Source organism: Acanthochromis polyacanthus, chromosome 16 (assembly GCF_021347895.1).
Source record: "Acanthochromis polyacanthus isolate Apoly-LR-REF ecotype Palm Island chromosome 16, KAUST_Apoly_ChrSc, whole genome shotgun sequence".
In the NCBI taxonomy this organism is placed as follows: Eukaryota; Metazoa; Chordata; class Actinopteri; family Pomacentridae; genus Acanthochromis; species Acanthochromis polyacanthus.
The window spans coordinates 15,653,030-15,676,352 of NC_067128.1; the positions used below are offsets into that span (position 1 = coordinate 15,653,030).

Here is a 23,323-nt window from a genome sequence, read left to right on the forward strand (position 1 = left end):
GCACCGTTTTGCATCCCTTCTTAACAATTACAGGTTTACCTGCATGACAACAAAAATGTGCACCATTTGGCATCCCTGATATATATGATAAACATAAAGTTAATCATGGTATAGGGTATCCACAAGAACAGGTATTGTGTTTTATTATGTTGTTGATTTTCTTAAAAAATAAACGCGGAGGAATAAAACACAAACACGAAGGAGAGAAAATACAACACGAAGGATGTCCCCTAGGGGGCTCCGTAGGATTTTACTCCACCATTCAGCATCCCTGGTTTAAGAAATAAAGAAAACAGAAAACAATTTCCTCCAAAACTGAAGATGCTAATGAACAAGATGAGGTATTCCTTGTTTCTGAGTTTAATGCACCATCTGGTGTCCCTCATTACCCTGTGACAATTAGAGAATGTGATGCATTACAAAGCACATCATTGTTCTTAAAACATATTGTTTATTGTCATCTCTCAGCGTCAGAGTGGGTGGTACCTGAGGACACGGTCTGACGTCTGATTGGTCTTGCTGCCGCTGTCAGTTGAGTGACTTTTCTCGTGGACCTTTGCCATCTTCTCTGCAGCAGCGATGGGACAGCCGGACAGACTGAGAAAGGAGGGACGGAGGAGACAGAACATGGCCTGGTTACATACTGTACTGACACATGCTGACACACACACACACACACACACACACACACACACACACACACACACACACACACACACACACACACACACACACACACACACACACACACACACACACACACACACACACACACACACAGCACACATAGAGCATCTGGCTCTGAATGAAGAGCAGTTCTACTGTCAGTAACAGCAGTTCAGAATGAATTATGGATTTAGAAGCGTCCTACTTAATGATAACTCTATGACTGCTTTACTGACTGATGTTTTGACTCATTTACAGACTGACTGACATAAAGTTTCACACTCAGTGGGTTCACAGACTGGTTTACTGACTGGTTTACTAGTCGAAGGTTTGGCCGTATTTCACACCTGCCTTATTTGTTGATAGGCTAAGGCTCTGACTGATTATCTGACTCAGAGGTTTAGTGATTAATGGTTAGACTGGTTTACTGACTGTCTGTTTTGTAGACAGGGTTTAGCTCATTTACTGCCACTAACTAGTTTACAGGATAACAATTCTGACTTGTTTACTCCCAACTAAATGGTTTACTTGCTGACTGACTTGTACACAGGTCTATAGTTTGGCTGGTTTGCTGGCTCGCTGACTGGTTTACAGACTGATGGGTTTATAGGACGACTAACTGATCTACTAGTTGACTGACTGCTCGTTGAGTTCTTTACCAACTGTCTGACTTATCCTTATCCTGTAAACTGACAAGTTCCTAAACAGATTCGTTACCGACTCCTGCATGTCTAGTTTATTGAATGCGATAGACTGATTACTTACTGGCTTTTCTGTGCCCAGTAACTCTTTATTCACTGCTCAACAAGTGACTAACTGCTACTAAATGAGTGGTTACTAAATGAGTGGGTTCACAGACTGGTTTACTGACTGGTTTACTAGTCGAAGGTTTGGCCGTATTTCACACCTGCCTTATTTGTTGATAGGCTAAGGCTCTGACTGATTATCTGACTCAGAGGTTTAGTGATTAATGGTTAGACTGGTTTACTGACTGTCTGTTTTGTAGACAGGGTTTAGCTCATTTACTGCCACTAACTAGTTTACAGGATAACAATTCTGACTTGTTTACTCCCAACTAAATGGTTTACTTGCTGACTGACTTGTACACAGGTCTATAGTTTGGCTGGTTTGCTGGCTCGCTGACTGGTTTACAGACTGATGGGTTTATAGGACGACTAACTGATCTACTAGTTGACTGACTGCTCGTTGAGTTCTTTACCAACTGTCTGACTTATCCTTATCCTGTAAACTGACAAGTTCCTAAACAGATTCGTTACCGACTCCTGCATGTCTAGTTTATTGAATGCGATAGACTGATTACTTACTGGCTTTTCTGTGCCCAGTAACTCTTTATTCACTGCTCAACAAGTGACTAACTGCTACTAAATGAGTGGTTACTAAATAAACAAGAAAAGCACACAGAGAGCACAGTAGTCCGACAAGGCTGCTCGGTCATTTGATTTCTGATGGATAGTCCCAATAAGTTCACAGCGGTGGATTTGTAGTGGGATTACAATTATGTGACTGCCACAAACAGCGCTCACTTGTTGTCATAGTTACAGTGACACCACTATCTTGCAATGATACAGAAATCTTTAACAAATCCGTGGATCCAGACTATAAGGCGGATCACTGCCAAAATCTGATCAAGTGGTCCTTGTGTCATTTCTGACCTTCCCCGAAAGTTTCATACAAATCTGTTTGTCTGTTATTGAGTAATGTTGCGCACAGATAAACAGACAAACGTACGCCGATTGTCACATAACTCTGCCGTGTTCCTTGGCGGAGTAATAACTGATGATTTATTCTGACAAACTAGCTATTTTGGAATGCCTGTTTACTGATAAGAGGATGCCGTGAGGGCCAGACCACACAAACGCTGTTTTCTCCAGTGATTGTGGTGTTTTTATGGTGATCTGCCCCACCAAACACTTCCATTTAACAAAACTGTCATTTCACACCAGTTTTCAAAGACAAGTGTTAACAGGTGACACCTTCAATTTTTTAAAAATCAATTAATATTTCTTAAAATATTCCAGTCAAGTGTAGCCTCACAGGAAGCCACTCAGATCACACAAATCTACTACTTTTAATCAACTGTTTAATCTGCAATGACTGATTGAATGATGGATCAGATTACTTTCATTTAGCAGTGCAAAATTTCACCAACAGTTCTAAGTTCATCCATTTAAAACTGAAAACAGCAACTTGAAATTTAAATAATGACATTAAAATAGGGAGTGCTGGCCCAAATATTCATATATTTCTGACTATATGAGTCACTTAAATGTGTGACTTGCTGATGCTCATCTGGCATGAATTCAGGGTGAAGGAGAAGCTGATTGGTTGAAACAAACTTTGTATTCAAAATGATCCATTTCTGCTCTCTCGCACTCTGAACACTGGGTGCTTCCTAATTGCTTCATACACACAGAGAGAATGAAATATTGTTCGGGCAAACACACATACACACTCGTTTTAAAAGAGTGTGAGGAGTGTGTGACAGATCAGCACGGCGTGCCTGCTGCTGCTGCTATGAAGGCGTTTCCATGGCGACTGCCAGACATGAAAGCTGTGCGAGCTGGTAGCTAACAGTAGCTAAGCTAGCTAGCTAGTGCTTTGTTTCCTCTCCCAGTGGAGCTGTGCTACATAACACACCCTGCAGCTACGTCTGAGTGTGTGTGTATGTGTGTGTGTGTGTGTGTGTATGCTCTGTCTGCCAGCGCACGTGTGCTGCTGTCTGTGTGCTAATTTGTAAGTGTCTGACCGTATGTGTGTGCATGTGTGTGCCAGTAATACAGTGTGTGTGTGTGTGTGTCTGTGATCTGAAGCTGTGTGTATGTGTGAGAATATAAGCGCGAAACCTAATCACTTTACATAATTCAAAAATATGCATGTCTGTGTGTGTGTGTGTGTGTGTGTGTGTGTGTGTGCACTTGCTGCTGTGTTCTGCTCTGTGTTGAACAGCTGAACTGCTGATGTGACGCAAACACAGCTCAAATAAGACAAAATTAAAATTTAAGCCTCTTCCCCACATGCACCTTAACCTGAAAAGGGTTCAGTGATTTTGCATGTACGTACTGGAAACAGAAACAATTTTCTATGAAAGTAAATGTGACCCTTTTCTACAATCAGGGTCAAAATAAAGCCCCTAAAATCTTGCGTGGAGCACTTTCACTAGTCAGGAAAATGCCACCATTGGCAAGTTAAAAACCAGACCCAGCAATCTCACATATGATATTTTTGTGCAAAACCAGTGATCACTTGTTTTTTTCCTTCAGGTTTTAAAAGTGGAAGAAAAAACAGTGCAGCATAATAGACCTAAGACATAGACATACGTAGTTCTGAGTTTATATCACAGTATTGAAGACCTGACTTGGACTTTTAACAACTCAAATGTCATTTTATAATCAGCATTCAGGACCTTATGATGCTTGTGAATTGTCTTCAACTTGCATTGAAGCATTCAACATCCATCTACGACTATCAGAAATTAATTTTAAATCACCATTTTTTAAAAATCTAGTGTCTGTATATCAATTAGATAATTAATCTAAATTATTATTTTTCCTTCAAAAAAGCAAAATGATAATTTTAGTTAAGTTAATTTTATTTTGACAAACTGTATAGTGAAACTCCACCATGATGAAAGTAAATATAAAGAAGCATTACACAAGCCCAAGTTTCTATAAAAAGGTACAATGTGGACTTAGAGGATTTTTTAAAAGCACAGAGCAGCAAAAGAAATTTCCTTCTTCCTTATTGCGTAATCTTTCTATGACTTTGGTAGAAGCTCTGAACTCTGGAAAAGCAGCTGAATTGAAAGTACAGCTGTCATCTTTAACTTATGTTTATAGTGAATTTGTCAGATGATGTCACACTAAAAAATTCAGGACTTAACAGTGCAAAGCAGCACGTTAGATGAGCCTGCTGGTTATCATTTAGTCTTAATGAGGCACATGTTGACATTATTTTATACTCACTCTGTTTACTGACAACAGAAACAGAAAAATATGTGAATGAGAACAGCTTTACTGGGAATTCAGTTAAATTAAAATACAGTACATGTGAGCACAGGGAGTAGGAGAGAAGCAAATTGTGCCTCAAGCATTGCACTGTGCAAGTCCCCTTTTTGTTTAGTGATCATTTGAAGTACTCCCATACTTTTGGAGTCTTGGGTATTTGGAAAGTCTTACACTGAACTTATTTCGACTTTGCTGCCACCACTACAGCCAGCAATAGTGCCGACAGCAATGACTGGAACCAAAAATGACTGAAGTGATGGCACACGCAGCAGTTAAAAATATTGATGTTGATTCAGCTTGGACGTCTATAATTATGCTGACTAATCACAGCAGCTCTGCATTCATCCATCCATTAGTTATACCTGCTTCCCCTTTAGAGGATTGAGGGGGTGGTGGAGTCAATCTCAGCTGACACTGGGCTCACATTCATGCATATGGGCAATTTAGAGATCTCATTTAACCTAAATTGCATGTTTTTTTTCTGTGGGAGGAAACCGCAGTGCCAGGTGGAAGGAGAACACTGGAGCCCATGTAGGAGCTAAGTATCAGTACTCAGTTTGACCTGAAATTACTCAAACAACACACAGACAGTATTTGTACGGTAAATCAGCCACATTTACACGCCGGAGTTGTGGTTCAGCTGACAGCAGCAGGGCTGAAGGCCACTCACTCACCTGCGATGCGAGTTCCTGTTGCTATTGACATGACCCCGTCCAGAGCAGCCAGGAGTAGGGCACTTTAAAACATTTTCATACATGGCAAGGACTTTGACAGACAGGAAAAGGTGAGAAAGACAGCGAGGGTTAGGAGCAGACAGGAGAGTTAACGGGCTTTCAGCTCGGCGGTTAGACATGCACAGATTACAGCTGCACCACTTACATGATAAACTACAGCTGCACAACTGACACGACAATGGGCCAAATAATTCACAAAATGAGCATGAACACTGCAACAAGGCATACAGTGCTGTGTCAGACAGTGAAAAGATTATGTGTCGACAGCAGGAAGTAAACATATATTAATCTGTTTGTTTCATTTTTAAACACCTTAGTTTCAGGTTTGCTTTTGCTCCCAGCAGAAAATATCTTGTTTTAAAACGTAATTCAAGTTCAAGGTAAGTGTATTGCCTCTTTGTCTATTTTGTTCCACCAGCTTTCCTTCAAACTGTTCTCTGTTTGTACTCTTGTCTGCCCCATGTAATCCTTCCTGCTGGGGAAATACAATTCACATTTGCGTTTTGATGACTGCGGTGATTTCATGAAAAGTCGTGACATGAGAGTTCTGGATGCAGAAGGTTGTCATGCTCTGTAAAGACCTACTGACGACAATGCAGATGGAAAACGATGTGTTGAGTGATCAGTGCAGATTTCTGATTTTGCCCCTGGTAGGGCTCATTGTTGGGTTAAAGCAAAGACTACTGTGGATCCAAATATTTGTTTGTAGTAGAATTTGCAGATACTGACATGTTGAATAAGCTTCGACAGGCATGTCTGTACACCCAGACAGTTCCTTTTGTATGGTCTACTGCAGGTATATTTATTTTTCATATTTTAATTGCTTGCCTACTGAATAATGACGCTTCTAATATTTTTCCGTGATGAAGCAGAGAACAAACGTGATATTCTGTATGAGTCAGCAGCTGAGATGATCCAACCCTCATGGCTGTAACAGGTGGGTCTGTGGCTACCACCAATAGGAGAAACAGCTTTCACAGTCGAAGCCCCTGCAGTTTTCAGGTCAGACGAGCACCATTCGTGTGCTCATTGTTCAACAATCACATGATTGTTTGCTGGGATTTCGTCCCCCAGGGTTACATTGTCAAGGCAGAGTTCTACTGTCGTCTTCGATGCCTCTGAGGGAGAACACTCGGCAAAAAGACATATGGCTGGTGCCAAGTTACAGCTCGGTGATTACAGGGTTTTTTTTTGTCACAACAACATAAGCATAATTTTCAACCCATCTTTCTCACTAGATTTAGCTCCCTGTGACTTTTTCCTCTTCCCTAAAATGAAACTCAAGTAAAGGGAACACTGTTTTGACACAGTTTAGGAGATTCAGCACCAATCACAGATGGTGGTTGACATGTTTATGTAACAAGACTTCCAGGGAGCCTTACAAGCGTTGCAGAAGGGTTGGGAGCACTGAATTGCTGCACGGGAGACTACTGCGGCAGGAATTGCAGCCAAATTTTAATCAGATACAGTGTTTGAAAGTTTTTGATCATACCTCGTTTTACATGCAGTCTTTGCCTCAGTAGGCTTTGCAACTTCACAAAATATCCCATAATTTATCTAAGTATTTTTCAATATTTAAAAGTCATTCCCACCCTTACTTAAGAAATCGTGCTGAATATGTTATGTGCAAAGCAATAGCTTTGAGACTTGGATTACTATCGCTTGTATTCTTAATTTGTATTCTATTCTAGTCTGCTGTAAATTGCTGACATTTGCAGGTGTGACATTCAATTGCCCCACCAGGAGGAATTAGGTCTCATCTTATCTAATGTAAGATTTTACCTGTGAGGTCAGTGAGCATGGTTAAAGCAGGTTTGGATGATCGTAGGTGTTCTCATGCAGGTCGTTTAGTGAGGTTGTGCAGTCAGCAGGTTGTTCAAACTGATTCTTCATGCTGTTCATGTTACATCAGCAACACACACACCAAAACGAGACATCAGGCAGGTGTGACGAGGAGAAAGAATAGAAAGTAAAGGAGGACACAAGAACTGAAAAAAAACAAAGAAAACCTCTTTCTGATGCCACAGTGAGCATAAGACCAACTTTGAACAGCTTTTTGTTCTATCAACACTAATTAGAAACAGCTCAGTTTTCATGTCAGCACTTGATTATATTCACTTTAGAGGATTTAAATAATGTTGATTTGCAGCGATCAAAGTTTATCTTGAACTTCGCTCCTTTAATGATCAAAAATATGTAAAATCACGAGTTGTCCAAATATGCTCTATTACACATCAAACAACAAATGCTCAGCTCCTCTTGCCACTCGTACCAAGTCAAACCCAGCAAACACTTCCAACACAACAAAACACAAATGCTGAGTCATGCAGGACAGATGCATGACGGTGGACAGCCAACATGCCCAACATTGTCCAACTTTCAATGCAACACAATCCATCCAACAAGTCATTTGAAGTTAGCATTTAAACTTAAAATTCTTGTTCTTCAATCGAGAACAGAATATGTGTGTCGATACTGTTCTGACAGTTATTTTAATTTGGCCTGTGAAGTGGGTGACATGTTTACAATCAAAAACACTGACTCAGATTTACAGCAGCCATGACCACTGTGAAAACAGGACATTAGTTTTTCCTGCAATAATAAAGTAGAACACTGCAGTGTACATGTTTTCTGCTTACTTTCAGATCAGATCACCCCAGGTAATATGTTTTATGTTGTAAGGTGCAATAAAATAAGATTATGGTCTTCAAGCTATGCACATTTTGACTGAGTTAAAGCTCATGATGTGGAGCGGACACTTTTATACTGAATCACTAACATCACTTTAACTATCCTATTTTTCTGACTTTGGAGTATCATTGCATTACTCTAAGACTCGGTAATAACTATCATTGATCTGTTTTTGGCAAACAGAAGATATCGTAGCTCGAAATACATCTAAATACAGTCTGAATGATGATGTGAATGTGGCACTAGATCAAGTTGGATCCACTGGGGCAAATACAACAAATGGAAGACAAAGAGACAATGCTTTATTTACTAATACTAACTAGTTTACTATATCATTTGAGGCCTCATTTCCGTACGGCTTGGTTTGGTGTCTGGAATTCCATAGTTTATGTTAAATTAGTTATACTAGATTCTGTTTAAGTTCACTAAAACAACTGAATACCTGGCAAATTTGTTTTTCTGACTCAACTTCCTGGCTTACAGCGTGGTCTCTTTGAAAATGGTAAAAGTAAGAATTTGTCCAAATATTGGAAGCAAATTCTGAAAAAAGTGAAGGAGAATTTTTACAAACACCATTGACTTTCTTTTGACTCTTGTACATACACAAAGCTATGTGAAAACAACCAGTAAGGCAGCTAATTAGCCTAGCTAATCCCTGTCAAAACTAGTAGTTTTAGTCTATGCTTTATTTCAATGTTAGCTAACATGCTGTGCTTCATATGTATGTATTTGTTGCTAAATGCATTTAGCACTATTCCAGAGTTGATTCTTTGTCATTTAATTGTGGTATTTAGCCACCATGCTAATGCAGTAGCTCTCAGAAAACTTGAGTCTTAGTCTTCCCCAAGTTGAGCCTAACTTACCAAGCTGATTTCTACTTTCAAAGCTGCTCCATATCCGAGAAATGACTGTACAATTAAAATTGCAAGCTAAAACATCGGACTGAAGTGCTGTTTTAGCTGAAATGACTTGTCAGACTGTACTTATTTTGAGTTAAAGCAGGGTGTATTTCCACTGCAGCATAACATCCAAGCACAGGGACCTACTCTCAGGCGGGACTCGGTCCTTGTGGGGACACCCGGACAGGCTGCGGTGATGCGGGTACAGACCCGTCACATGGCCAGTCCCATCGCAACCTGGCGTCGGACACTTGCTCTCTTTCTTCTCCCCCCTGGAAGAGTCTGGAAAGGACAGAGAAATGGGACAGCGAAAATGAAATGGAGGCGTTGTTGAGTCAGGTAACCAGCGTCCAAGTGTCGGCACAGTTTTCCGCCATCAAAGGACTGAATATGAACCAGCTCTGGTCCATTTATGGCTGCCAGATTTGGCCAGTAGCCTAGTTCTGAACTGCCACCCACAACTCAGATTTGTTTAGCAAAGCAAAAACTGTAGGCGTGATGTTGTACCCACTGATTTCCGTTGGTTCGAGAAACAATGGATCAATCAGAGCTTATTATGATAGGATTACGAATCATCTTCCTACATAGATAGCGAGCTACCTTCTACATTCATTGAAAAGTGCGACAAAAATGGCAAAAAAGTCCAGATGAAAATTTCCCTGCAATGTTCCGATTGTTCTTAACTGAAATGACATCGGCAGGATGGACCCATCACTCGTTACTGACTGACAAACATAACAAAATGGGCAACAAGCCAATAAGAATCCAGATCACAGCATCAAGCTGAAAAACTGAACTAAAACAAAACACCTGGCTACAATTAGACAAGCATAGTGTCCACTCCCCGCACAGATTCAGACCCATTATATCGAAAGCTTTCTCGTGGACTAATAACTTCTATGAGTTAGCAAAGACATGCCCTGTCCTAATGAAGCAGTCTGAAGCCCATCCGAGTCTGTTGTGAGGGTGATAACTGCACAGTCCTGACTCCGTCCCAGTGGTGGCGGGGTTGTATTTGAGTGGATTTAGAGAAATAGGCCGCAGAGAGCGTCCCACAGATGAGATTTGCTCTCCTAACGGGCCGTGCAGATTGCCATTACTCATGCCTGACAAGCCGGCCGTCTGATGTTCCCACACCGGCCTATTTTAACAACATAAGCTGCTGTCAGTGGAAAACCATGCATCTGCAAAAAAAAAGTGTGTTAGACCTGAATGCAGAAAATGAGTGCCCATTACCTCATCTGCAGCCATGTACAGCAATTCTGAAATAACACAATGGGGTTTTAACAGGTTTCAAGAGCCCAGGGGTCAGAAAACTCATTCAATCCAGCAATGCTCACTGAAATGTTCAAATCAGGGAGGAAAAATACAGACATTAAAGTTACAGTTATGTGTTTCTTTCCTGCTACAGAACCGATAGTCTGCGGCTGCTGTGGTATTTAGGATTACAATAAGTCAGGCAGACAAGATAAACGTCCTCCCGCCTGACCTGGGGTCAGACTTTTTCAGTAAAAGCTGGTTAAAGGTCAAATGTGACGTGAAAAGGTGATGTGAAACTGGGAGAATTTTGAGAAGGAAACATGATCGCTTGACAATTTTGTGAAAACAGTTCAAACACCAACGGTTGAGGAGCATTTGTTGTAAGAGAAAACTGTCATCCTGTTTAAGTTTTAAAGCTTAAATGTGGTGTTTGATTATGGTATAGAACATTTAACGCATTTCTTTTAAAATAGTTGGAAAATTTCTTAGTAGGCGCTGTGGTTACTGGTGTTGTTTAGTGTAAAGCTGCAGAGGCGTGATGAAACTAAATTTGTTTCTTAAAGTCCAGGCATTCTGGTATAAACAAGAAAAAGGCAGTCCTAGCTTTTAAAAGAACTCCTAGAAAAATGCTTGTTTTTCGCAGATGCAAGACATCTGAGTGTAGAACCATGAAGATATAGAGAGGCTGCTGACATTAACAGATCATTGTTTCAAATTGAAATGAATTTCATAACGTGTTATGCTGTGAGTCTGAGCTCAAAACAGTAGCAACTATTATAAATTTCAAACCCTAAAATTGTGGATATAGACGTCCACAGCACAATCTGAGACACCAAAAAGACAAGACGGACTTTAAGTTGGTGCCAAACTGTTCATCAGACCTGACAGATTTTCCAGCAGTGTCCAAAGTGTGCAAACATGAAAAATCAACATATCTTATCTCACAACTTTGCTGAGCATAAATCGATAAAGACCCAGTGAGGGTCAGTGTGTGGGTTTCTGCTGCCTACCTTTAGGGTAGTACGCCCTCTTCAACCCATCCTGCTGCATCCTGGACTTGCGCTCCTCTGCAGCGCTGCTCAGCCTCGGGCTATGCTCGCCGTGGCCACGATGGTGATGGTGATCCCGACGGGGCATCGTGTGCTCTGAGGTCATTCGGTCCCTCATGACCTTCGCCCTCTCTGATTCCAGAGCGATGGCCTTCTCCAGCAGTGACAGGTTTCCTTTGGCCATGTCGAAGGTCTCGTCCGAGCGGTCGGAGGCCACCGACGTGGTGTCCTCGTCGCCCTCCTGGCTGCAGCTGGTTGGGTAGCCTCTGGACGCCGGGCTCAGCTGCTCCTCCAGCTTCATTAGGTTCACCATGTCAGAGTAGCTGCGCTCCAGAGACCTGGGCTCCTCCTGGGCACCATGCTGGCAGCTGTCATACCTGACAGGTAAATAGGAAAGAAGTAAAAACTGCTATTGTGTAGTAAGCTGAGGTTTTCAAGCTGTTGCAAATGTATAAATTTGTCTTCTGTAGATGCTGCTCCACTCAAACACTAGCACAAAATAAAGGGCCACAGATTTTTGATTTGAGTTACGGTTCGCCAAATGGGTTTATTATATTTTCTATTTTGCTCTGGAAAAGAAGACGCCATTTAGAAGATGTTGCTAGTAAGGCATGCAGCATCTGTTGCAGCTAGCTATCTTGTATTTAATAAGATAAGCTATTGACACATTATATAATATATATGATCAAAAACTAAAAAATAATGAGAAAGAACGTGCTTGGAGCACTCAGTCACCTGCAGCATATGCTGATAGTGATCCTGCTTTAATCGTCTGAGCTCCAAGCAGTTTCTGGGCATTTTTGGTTCCTGTCACATTTTTACACACTGTGGGCTCATTTTCACTACAATATAAAGTCCTGCACTTCTATGGAAACAGCACAATCATAGATAGAAGTAGAGAGAACGCAAAAACATATTTTGTTGTGTAGGACAAATCAATAATGCTGCATATCAATTAAAAAAAATGAAAAACAGAATTCAAATTTCTTCGATTTAACATTTTATAAGAATTTTAAAAAAATGCAATCAAAATGTACAACTTTTTTTTTCAAGTGTCAGCCTATAGTTCAGCACAAAGGCCATTGCTAGCTTCACAGTTGCTACAAGGAGAGCACGTTTTTTTGTTTTTACCAGCATCTGGTTTGTGAAAATGCTAGATTATTGACATTTTTTTTTTACTAAGACATGCTAAAAAAAAGTGATTTTGATGAAATACCATGATTTTAAGCTTAGGTTTGAATCATTTTCTGTCCTAACAGCACGTCACAGCTGAGGAGATTATGGACTAGTTTTAAATTCAAAAAATTTTTTTCCTGCTTTTACAGTTTGTAACTCTGATAAATGGTGTAATTTTTGAGATTTTTCTTAAAGACAACATGCCCTTTACCCGCCAGCATGTACAAGTACACTGTAGCATTTTAAATACAGAACAAATAATTATTGTCCTCCTCATCCCTGAACAGACAGTCATCATGGACTAACCTTTCTTGTGAAATATGTAGGTAGCAGTAGTAATCATAGGACCGTGAAGAGATTTCCTACCTGCTCAGGTGGTGCACCCCCTGCTGGTCCATTGGATTCTGGAGCTGGTGGTGGAGGGCGTGGAGGGCAGGACGATCAGACGGCTGCGTCTCACTCAGCTTCCGAGCCAGATCGAAACACTGGTTCCTCAGACACTCCAGACTGCTGAGACACACTTCCTCCTCGCTCTCCTCTGCCTGACCTCTCAACCCCACGCCGGGCCGCCCGTTTGCATGGCAGCCGTCATCCACCATGGTGCTCTCTGGGTAGCCGTCTTCAGGCAGCATGGCGCCGTGACCCTGTGCCAGAAGCTTCAGGGAGTCCACCGTTTCTCTGACCACATCGCTGTCCAAGTCCACGCTCAGTTCGCCCTTCCTGTCGCCCTGTTCGCTGCCGTCGTCATCCTCGTAGTCGTCGTCCTCGCCAGCACTGTTGGAGGAGTTGCTGTTCATCTCGGACTCAGTCATGGCCTGGTAGGCAGCATCCTCGGCGATCTTGCCAAGGTTGAGCAGTGACTTGGCGACCAGCTCGTCGTAGTTCTCGTACTCCTCACCGGTGCCGTTACCTGCGCTGATGGTGCAGCTGTTGTTGTTGTCGTCCTTCTGAATTGGAATGAGCTTTGATTGTGCACTGGGTTTGTAGTGGTTCTCTGCAGACAGCAAAGTGAAAAACAAACCTGTCTGGCTTTACATTGTTTTTGAGCATCCCACATCAGAGCCAGTTATTACCATCAGCAAAGTTGCCGTCTGTATATTTCACGATAAACAGCATAAACAGTAGATAATTGCTCAAAAATAAAAGAGGAAATGGATTCATTTTGCAGATAATATAAATATGTGTTCATTTATAGAATGCAAATCCTGCAGATGAAGTGGAGATGAAGCTTTTATCGCCTCTAATCATCTCAGCAATGCTGTTGGACCTGTTTTTTCACATTTATTCTTGAATATATTAGCTGCATCGCTCCCAATTATGATCCACTGTTTACTCACAAAAATATACAACCCAGAGCTGTGCAGAACAGTGCGGCTCTCCCTGCTAAGCCTCGCTGTTGATTTTGGGGACAGTGACGGCAAATGAGAGCAGAGAAATTGAAAAGGGAGGCGTGTGAGGTGCTCCGATTCAGGAGCCATAAATATCCTCGGGAGGAGAAACCGAGGCAGAGCACATGTGACACGTCCGCCGAGACGAGGAGGCGAACAGGGAGGGGAGGGGAGGTGAGGGTGGGAGTTAATAACTCAGCAGAGCTCCTCTCCCGATTATTCGTGAAGCGCTGTCAGAAGCGATTGAGGACACGGGGGGTGTTCGGGGGGAATTGAGGTAAACGTGGTGGGAGGGAGAGTGGAGAGCATCTGGTCTACCAGAGAATCGCCTCTCTTCACTCTGTCCTCTTCCACTGCAGATGCAAACAGCAACCAAAAGTGGACAGCAGCTTGACCCAGAACAGGACCTGAATATGAGCCTCTTTCAGACATGGAATCTGTAACACCACTGAGTTTATGTTTCTGTCTAAGCAATGTCATTTTGGATTCTTTACATATTGTAGGACTCTTTGTTTGGGGAAAGTTTCAGGACACTGTTCAAACATGATGACCCCCTTACAGATCCAGCTGTGCAATCCTCACAGGATATTTGGCATCCAGCAGACTGTCCCGACCAGAAAAATGCTTTCGGAAATGTCCGATAACAACAAATGACCTCTAGCAGTCATTGTAATCACTGCTCCTGCAAGGTTTGTAGAGAAAGCAGGTCAGGGTGGACTGATGGGTCATCACAATATCAGACTTTGGAGACATTTTTTTCCCCCGTCCAACCAAACAGTCTGTGATTCATTATTTAACCTTGAGTAAAGCTTTGATTATCCACATTAGGGCCGCGGACAGCTACTGTATAGACTTAGCAGTGACTCATATACTTCTATACGTACTAATATCAGGAGTGTTTGCACAGAGACACAGCACAATGGTTTGCTGTGTGTGGCTGAACACGAAGAAAACATTTTTTAAGTGTAACCACCTAATGAGAATAGCACCAAGGATGGGGAACACAGTACAAATATATAGTGCACAAGAAGCTTCCTGCTTTTCATTCCAGTGTATGTACAGTCACTGTGCTTATAGTGTGCAAAGTAGTGCAGCATGCCAATGTCCTCATGGGGTTTGGATGGATCCTTATAACAATGACCCTTCTAGCCAAATGGATGCAGAAACCATCAACTGGCCTAAAGCTATTTTTGTGTCCAAAAATAACATCACATCACACAAATATTAACTGATTTGTAAAATTCTTGATAGATATCTTGAAAAGAGACATCATCTTGTGATTAAAAACACCAGATCAAACAACAAGGAGAGGGGATTTCTGATGTAACTGGTGACTTTGGTTTTGATTAGTTATGAGCATCTTTTCTTGCTAAGCCGTTTTAGTTTCCTTCTGCACTTACTATAAAAAGATGGATGAACTGTACATGACCATAGGTTTTCAGAGCGGCGGTTTTGAAGCTCATAGTGGTGGTTCCAGCCATTGCATTCATGACAGCATCTGACACCTACTAGCTCTAACACTACCCAAAAATGAGCAACGAAGTGGAACGGACTCCCCAAGTTATGGTTAATAATGCATAACTTTAAGCCTTAATGCAATTTAAATGGGGGAGTTATATAAGAATCTCCCGCCACAGTTGTCAGGAACAGGGAAATTAGCTATAGAGACTGAAATTATTTTTGTACCAGGTTGTAAACATGCTCATTTCTGCTGTAGCGTTGGACATTTTAACACTGGGGTCTACAGGCAATGACTCACTTTTAGAGCCAGCCTCATGTGGTCATTAGTAGTACTGCAGTTGGCTCCAGTTTTTAGGCCCATAGATTTCCACTTGTAGTAAGTCTAAACAACCTTAACCAGATAAAAAATATTGTATTGACCCCATCTGGGTTGTTTTGTGAGACACTACAGTCAGTTCAGTTCAAATCAGCCATTATTTTATCTGCTTCAAGCAACCAATGTAAGAAACAGTGAACTCACCCTGCTGACGAGTCTGCAGTTCCTCCTCCTCTTCCTCTTCCTCTTCCTGTTCGTCTTCCTCTGCCTCGTCCTCCTGCTCCTCCTCATCATCACCATCGTCCACATCTTCCTCTTCCTCATCCATCCCCTCCTCATCCTCTGCCTGTGCAGCCCCTATAGTTGTATCTGCTCTACCAACCTCTATGTCCTCCTCTTCTTCCTCTTCTTCCTCCTCCTCCTCTCCCTGCTCCTCGTTGTCCTCAGAGAACTCGTCCTCCACCTCCCCATCTTCTTCCTCATCCCCTTCTCTCTCCCCATCCTCATCCTCATCATCCTCTTCCACTACCTCCCCCTGCTCCTTCCCCACCTGCCCCACTTCCATGGCTTCATTCACGTAGCCGGCGTAGGCGCCAGCATCCTCCTCCTCACCTGGGCAGGAGGTGAGGAAGGGCCTCCTCTTGGCAGCTGGCTCCAGCGGTTGTTTTTCCAGAGCCTTCCTCTTTTTGGCTAGTGGGCAGCCGTAGACGCTGAGGTGAGACAAAGGGCACATAAATGATCAGTAGCCGTTTTTGATCTTGCATTTTACTATTTGATCATTTGAGCTGCTGTATCTTCTGCTTTTCTGGGCCAAAACTCGCCCTTGTACAGCTAACTGGAAGTGATTCTCAGGATAAATAAGTCTAAAAACAAAGCCAAAATGTGGCAAACATATTAGGGCTCACATTTGATCCCGCAGAGCCAGAACACACCCCAGCACTTAGCCGTAATTAGCACAACTTGGCCGGACAGCCTGGTTATATTTGGTTTTTGCATTTCAGAAGTATTAGGTGGTTGAAAGAGAAAGTGTCAAAACTCTATATAAGAAAAATGAGCTTCATTTCTGTTAAATAGAAGTGTGTAGAAAGGTGATATTTTTGTATACACATGACTACATCTGGAGCATCTGGTGGGAGCTCTTCAAGAAAAAGTAGGAATTGAGAGTTGTTCTAAATGAAGAGGGTATAATTCTGGGTAGCTTACAAAATTTGATGTGCTCACAGTTAGACTTTCAATTCAGCAAAATGTGGTTCTATCAGGTGGCTGTTGTGAGTTTTAGGTAAAGCTTTCAGAAAGGATTTTAAAGGAAATTCTGTTTGCAAAATGTTTACTCGTTTGGTGAAAGGAACCACCAAGAAAACCCTCTGAGAAATTTTCACAGCCCGTAGACATTAAAACTTGTGTAGGGCACTGATGTTTATCGAGCAGCTGCCAAAGAATATTGCCAGTTTCACCTTGGAATTATAAATCCAAACAGGAATTACTGGGAAACTGCGGAGGGGCATCTTGTACCATTGCAGAAGCAGGATGCAATGACAAGGAATAAATTATTCAATGCTAAATGTTAAATGCAACTCAAGCCAATCTCTGGCAGATATCACCTGAAGATTGTCTGAAAAAATAAGAAAATTGCTGCATCAAAACTATTTACACCATGACAACAAGATCACATCACAACAAGAGTGTCTGAACATTTCTTTAAAATCTAAGTCCCACATTTGCAACGTGATTCCATTGCTAGTGCACATTATTTCAACCCACCCTGAGGGTTTCAAGTCATTGTCAATTATTTCATTTAGTAAATTAAAACAGTGCATTCTCAGCAAAGTGCCTCTATGGTTATTAAAGTGACAACCATGTTAAAATAAACCAAGCAAAACAATGTATAACAATTCATTTTTTTTGTCATTGTGACATATTTCATAAAAGCAGAAAGCTTTAAATGTCAAGAATATGCTGTACTATATGAAAAAAGCAAAGACATTAATTTAAATATTTCATTATTTTGGTCTTTTCCAGCTTGCTTCAATGTCACTGTTGCAGCAACAAAATAAATCGAATGCAGTTTTACAGCGTTCTGAGAAGCCTACGTTTCTTCAGAGAAGCCCAGACTCTGATGTGATGTCTGCATCATGAGGGTCGTGAGAAGAAATAGTTTGGTGTGTGAAGGTCAGAGGTCAAAGTGCTGCGACTCCCTCTGCTGTGGTTCATGCACTAAGACGCTGCAGAGGATTTTCACTCGCTCTCGCTGAGGAGGAGAGTCAGCCGCTCAGAAAGGAAAAAAAAACAAAGCTTATTCAACCGGGGCCTCAATTACCCAAATCCCATAATAGTCATTAACTGTTGGGAAAATTCTGCTTTAATTGCTCCAAAACAGCAAGCACAATTATACACGGCTTTAATGTGGATTTTAGGAAATCAATTAGTCCATTTCCATATGAAAGAGCTTATTTTGTGTTTGGAGGGCGAGATGGAGGAGGTGACGCTGCTTCTCTGACAGAAGTCGTTGTGTGTTTGTTGGACAAACATGCAAAATAAAAGCTGGTAACGCTGAATAAAGACTTTTTCTTTTATGTATTTGGCTCAGTGACAATGTGAGAATGTGTCTATCACTGCTATTTTGTGACTGAACTATCCACCATCAGATATCAGATGTTTCTGGGAATATTCTGAGATAAATTGAAATATACTGAGAGCAGTAAAGTGCAGGCAGCTCATTAAGACATTTTCTAACCTAGAAAGAACATGTCTCTAGAGTCACTGTGAACCCACTCAGATTTTCGAAAGGATGATTTTGAAGCCTGGAATTTGGGTTTACCACTTGTTGCCAGTTTTCTGGAGCCAGATGATCCCGGTTTGGGAAAAGAGGGATGAAGCGTGGGTGATGCAAACAAGTAGCAACCATTACAAAAAGCAAATGCTGCAAAATATACCTCTCTGTAAGCATTGTTATCTATAATGTATGATGTTTATCATGTTCGGACGTACGTAGAATACTAAAACGGTACTCAAGTTAAAGTACCATTGCTTAGTAAAACAAGCACTCAAATGTAAATTTTTTATCAAAATAATGAATTCAGTTGTAGTACTAAAATAACAACCTGAGTAATGGCTACTTTAAAAATTCTATTACATTACTGTCTTCATCCTGCTTCTCTTATGCAATCCGTCTCGTGATAAAAAAAAAAAATCACATCAATATTACAAAAATATAACCTATAAAGACATTTTCATTACCTACATTCATTTATCCTGTTATTATTCCTGTTATTATCATCATAGTCAGATGCATGAACCATGTATATTTTGTGGAAAGGAACATAAAGAGTGATATGATGTTAAAGTGTTCTTAAACCTTGACATCATTCCAGCGTACACAATAACAGAAGTGGCTAAGTGTCTAACCTTAGAAAAACACTGTAACACAGAACAGTGTGACACACATTATAGGTCAAATAACGCTAACCAAATTAGAATATGAAGCAAAGAGTAAGTCAATGAGTGGTTTTAAAGAAATTTGCCTCATTAGGAGATAATAAGGTTCATTTTAGCAAGAACAGGTTTGTTTATTTTTCCATTTTCACCTGAGAAAAACACTAGATGGTTGTCATGTGCACATAAAATGTAATACATTTCTGTACTGTCTCTCTTCTAATGGTGTACAGATTAGTATTAACTTAACAGGCACGCTTGCTTTCTGTCAGCACAGTTCTCCGACAAACTGACGTCAGACAAGCGCTCACAAACTTATCATGTTGCTTTCTATTCTGTGGTCTGTTAATATGAGCTGCAAGAGCTGTCTGAAAGCCAAACTCCAGACAGTGGAAAAAGAAAACAGCGAGTCTCATTTGAGTCTCCTGCTGTAGCTTAAGTCAGTATTCTGCTCAGAGTAGAGTCGAGAAGCTGCATTAGGTTAACTTCCTGCTCACTTAGGAAGCCAGATCAGCTGATTGTCCAGCTATCTATACTGTTAGGGAAAGAATACAGACTTTGGTGTAACATGGCCACAAATTTCGCTTAAGAACTTTTAGCTAATGGAATGTCAGGAATGGTGGAAGTAGAACCCAGGCACAGATACCAACAGGCAGGCAACAGGAGTAAGTGGTGAATATTTGGTTTATTTAACTAAAATCCAAAGTTCAGTAGTAGATCTACACACAAGGGAAACGTACTCACTACAATGATAATCTCCTCCAAAAGGGAGGGAAACAGCTTCGGCAAGTCCAAAAACTCTGAGTTTTTTAAAGGAGTCGAGTCCACAAAAGAAAAACCACTTATGTCCAAAAACAGCTGAATCCAAGGGGGACAAATCCTCAAACATCCAAAGTTGGGGAAAACGGAAGCAGTGAGGGGAAAGCCATGTCCTGGAAGGTCTGAACTGTGATGCTCCCACACACACTGAGGGGAGCAGAGGACTTTTAAACAGAAAGGGGAAGGCAGGTGAATCGTGTTGGCTGATTACTCCACAGCTGAGTCTCATGCTGCAATTGTCTGTCCTTCAGCAGGTAATCAGCTGAGAGAGAGGGAGACAGGGACAAACACCAGGCAGGAGCTGAAACAGCATCCTGACAGGGGCAGAAACAAAAAACCAGTCAGGAGCCGGACGGCTTCCTGACATGGAATGTATGACTGGTCTTCTAAGGATCAGCAAAACACTAAATTATTGTTGCTAATTTGCGATAGTAAAATTTCCCAACATTAGTCACCTCTCAATAAAAAAGACATCAAACTGGAATTGTGGATGCTTAACATCGAGATGTCTTTTACCAGCTGTCCACTCCTCTTCAATGGCTGTGCGAAGTTGCTGGATATTGGCGGGAACTGGTACACGCTGTCGTGCCGATCCAGAGCATCCCAAACATGCTCAATGGGTGACATGTCCGGTGAGTATGCTGGCCATGCAAGAACTGGGACGTTTTCAGCTTCCAAGAATTGTGTACAGATCCTTGCAACATGGGGCCGCGCATTATCCTGCTGCAACATGAGATGATGTTCTTGGATGTAGGGCACAACAATGGGCCTCAGGATCTCGTCACGGTATCTCTGTGCATTCAAAATGACATCAATAAAATGCACCTGCGTTCTTCGTCCATAACAGACGCCTGCCCATACCATAACCCCACCGCTACCATGGGCCACTCCATCCACAACATTGACATCAGAAAACCGCTCACCCACACGACGCCACACATTCCATCTGCCATCTGCCCTTAACAGTGTAAACCGGGATTCATCTGTGAAGAGAGCACCTCTCCAACGTGCCAGATGCCATCCAATGTGAGCATTTGCCCACTCAAGTCGGTTACGACGACGAACTGGAGTCAGGTCGAGACCCCGGTGAGGACGACGAGCATGCAGATGAACTTCCCTGAGACGGTTTCTGACAGTTTATGCAGAAATTCTTTGGTTATGCAAACTGATTGTTTCAGCAGCTGTCTGAGTGGCTGGTCTCAGACGATCTTGGAGGTTAACATGCTGGATGTGGAGGTCCTGGGCTGGTGTGGTTACACGTGGTCTGCGTTTGTGAGGCTGCTTGGATGTACTGCCAAATTCTCTGAAACACCTTTGGAGATGGCTTATGGTAGAGAAATGAACATTCAATACACGAGCAACAGCTCTGGTTGACATTCCTGCTGTCAGCATACCAATTGCACACTCCCTCACATCTTGTCACATCTGTGGCATTGTGCTGCGATAAAACTGCACCTTTCAGAGTGGCCTTTTATTGTGGGCAGTCTAAGGCACACCTGTGCACTAATCATGTTGTCTAATCAGCATCTTGATATGGCACACCTGTGAGGTGGGATGGATTATCTCAGTAAAGGAGAAGTGCTCACTATCACAGATTTAGACAGATTTGTGAACAATATTTGAGAGAAATGGTGATATTGTGTATGTGGAAAAAGTTTTAAATCTTTGAGTTCATCTCATAAAAAATGGGAGCAAAAACAAAAGTGTTGCGTTTATATTTTTGTTGAGTGTGTGTATTGTCGTTATATTTGCCAAGTATTTCGAACAAGAACACAATTTTATATGAAAAAAGATATCCATTATCATCTTTCATCTCACCAACTAAATGCTTGCATTTAGATGTTTCTGTTTCTTCATACATAGAAATGTTATGTAATCAGTCAAAATATAATTACACGACTATATTTATGCTTTGGTAAGACTGGAATAACATTAAGAAAGAGAAAGAGTTTTGTTCTGTAGTGAATTTCCATTCACCGTATACCACTGCAGTCAGGATTCCTCCCAGAAAACACACACACACACACACACACACACACACACACACACACACACACACACACACACACACACACACACACACACACACACACACACACACACACACACACACACACGTTTTCTCAAATGATCCCTCCATCTTTTACCTTATACGCTGTCAGGCTGCCAGCTTGCCTTCCTACGTGTGCATGTGTGTGCATGACCTCGGCCACCTTGCTGTCTCCCGCCAATTAAAATTCCAGTGGTAATTAAAGCAGATCAGAAACGAGGGAATGCTGCAGACAAGGACGAGAGACTATGCATGGTAATTATGTGTAGGAGAGAGAGAGAGAGGGTGGCTCCACACATTACGTTTTCCTCTTTTTGCTAAACTGATATGCTGCAGTCTGATTTGAGGCATAATGATTGACTACATACTGTGAATTTGAGCAATTAATAATTTATTGGTTGTCTACATAAAGATTTGGACGTTAGTGATCGTCAGACTGAGCACAAACATTTCATTAGCACAAATTTAAGGGTTTTTTGTATTCCCTACATCAGACATTCCTTTTGAAGAGTGTACCGCAACTTTGGCTTCAACAGAGAGAGCTGCATTATTGGTTGTCTATTGTAGTCTTTATAAAGACAACTGCAGTCCATTTCTGTGGCTAAGAGGACACTTGGAGTACTTTATTGAATTGCAAAGAAACCATATTTTTCACAATTATCTCTTCAAGGTCATCTGTAGTCCATGTTTGTTCATGAGGACACCTGGAAGTCCATAGCTATCTCTATGTGAGTAGGTTGAGTCAGTTATTGCTTGAATGTCACCTAGACAACCATAATCATCAACATGAGGAGGGCATTGTTGTCTCTATGAGGACAAGGGAGGAGCATTGTTTTTCTGAAGGAGCAGGTAGAATGCATTATTGTCTCCAAAAGAACACGTAGAGCCAATTATTATCCTTACATGGATGCTCATTTTTGTCTTTATCATGGCATTTGGTGTCCATTGGTAGTTTTATGTCAACACTTTATTGTTCATACATGGACATCTGTACATCCATAATAATCACTATGGACACCTGCAGTCCACCATTGTCTCTTTGGGGAAAGTTCAGAGTTCTTCCTTCATATGGAAGACCAGTGTCTACATGAAAAACTGAAAGTCCATAATCATCTCTTTAGACGCATCTGCAAGTTCTACATTTCCATTTCCATGATGACACCTGAAATTCATTTTTATCTCTGTGAGAACACTTGTAACGCCATATGAAGGCACCTGAAAGTGTCTTTTTTCATGTTATATGGACACCTGGAATCTGTTTTTGGTCTCTGCAGATATCTGAAGGTCCACAAGGATCCATCCATTTTTGTCAATTTCTGAATACCTGGAAATCCCCCCAAAAATGTCTGCCATGACC

General features: G+C 41.6%; 1 protein-coding gene across 5 annotated transcripts in view; it reads right to left on the reverse strand.

The window, feature by feature from the left end:
* myt1la (myelin transcription factor 1-like, a) overlaps window positions 1–23,323 on the reverse strand; it is a 93,282-nt gene that overhangs the window by 32,730 nt on the left and 37,229 nt on the right. For all 5 annotated transcript variants that reach the window (XM_022196338.2, XM_022196329.2, XM_022196346.2 and 2 more), the window contains exons 7-12: window positions 15,870–16,375; window positions 12,867–13,494; window positions 11,286–11,701; window positions 9,163–9,297; window positions 5,366–5,456; window positions 487–597 (exon numbers count right to left, since the gene is read on the reverse strand). In XM_022196338.2, the coding sequence (XP_022052030.2) occupies window positions 487–597; window positions 5,366–5,456; window positions 9,163–9,297; window positions 11,286–11,701; window positions 12,867–13,494; window positions 15,870–16,375 (1,887 nt within the window). The remainder of the gene's footprint in view (window positions 1–486; window positions 598–5,365; window positions 5,457–9,162; window positions 9,298–11,285; window positions 11,702–12,866; window positions 13,495–15,869; window positions 16,376–23,323) is intronic.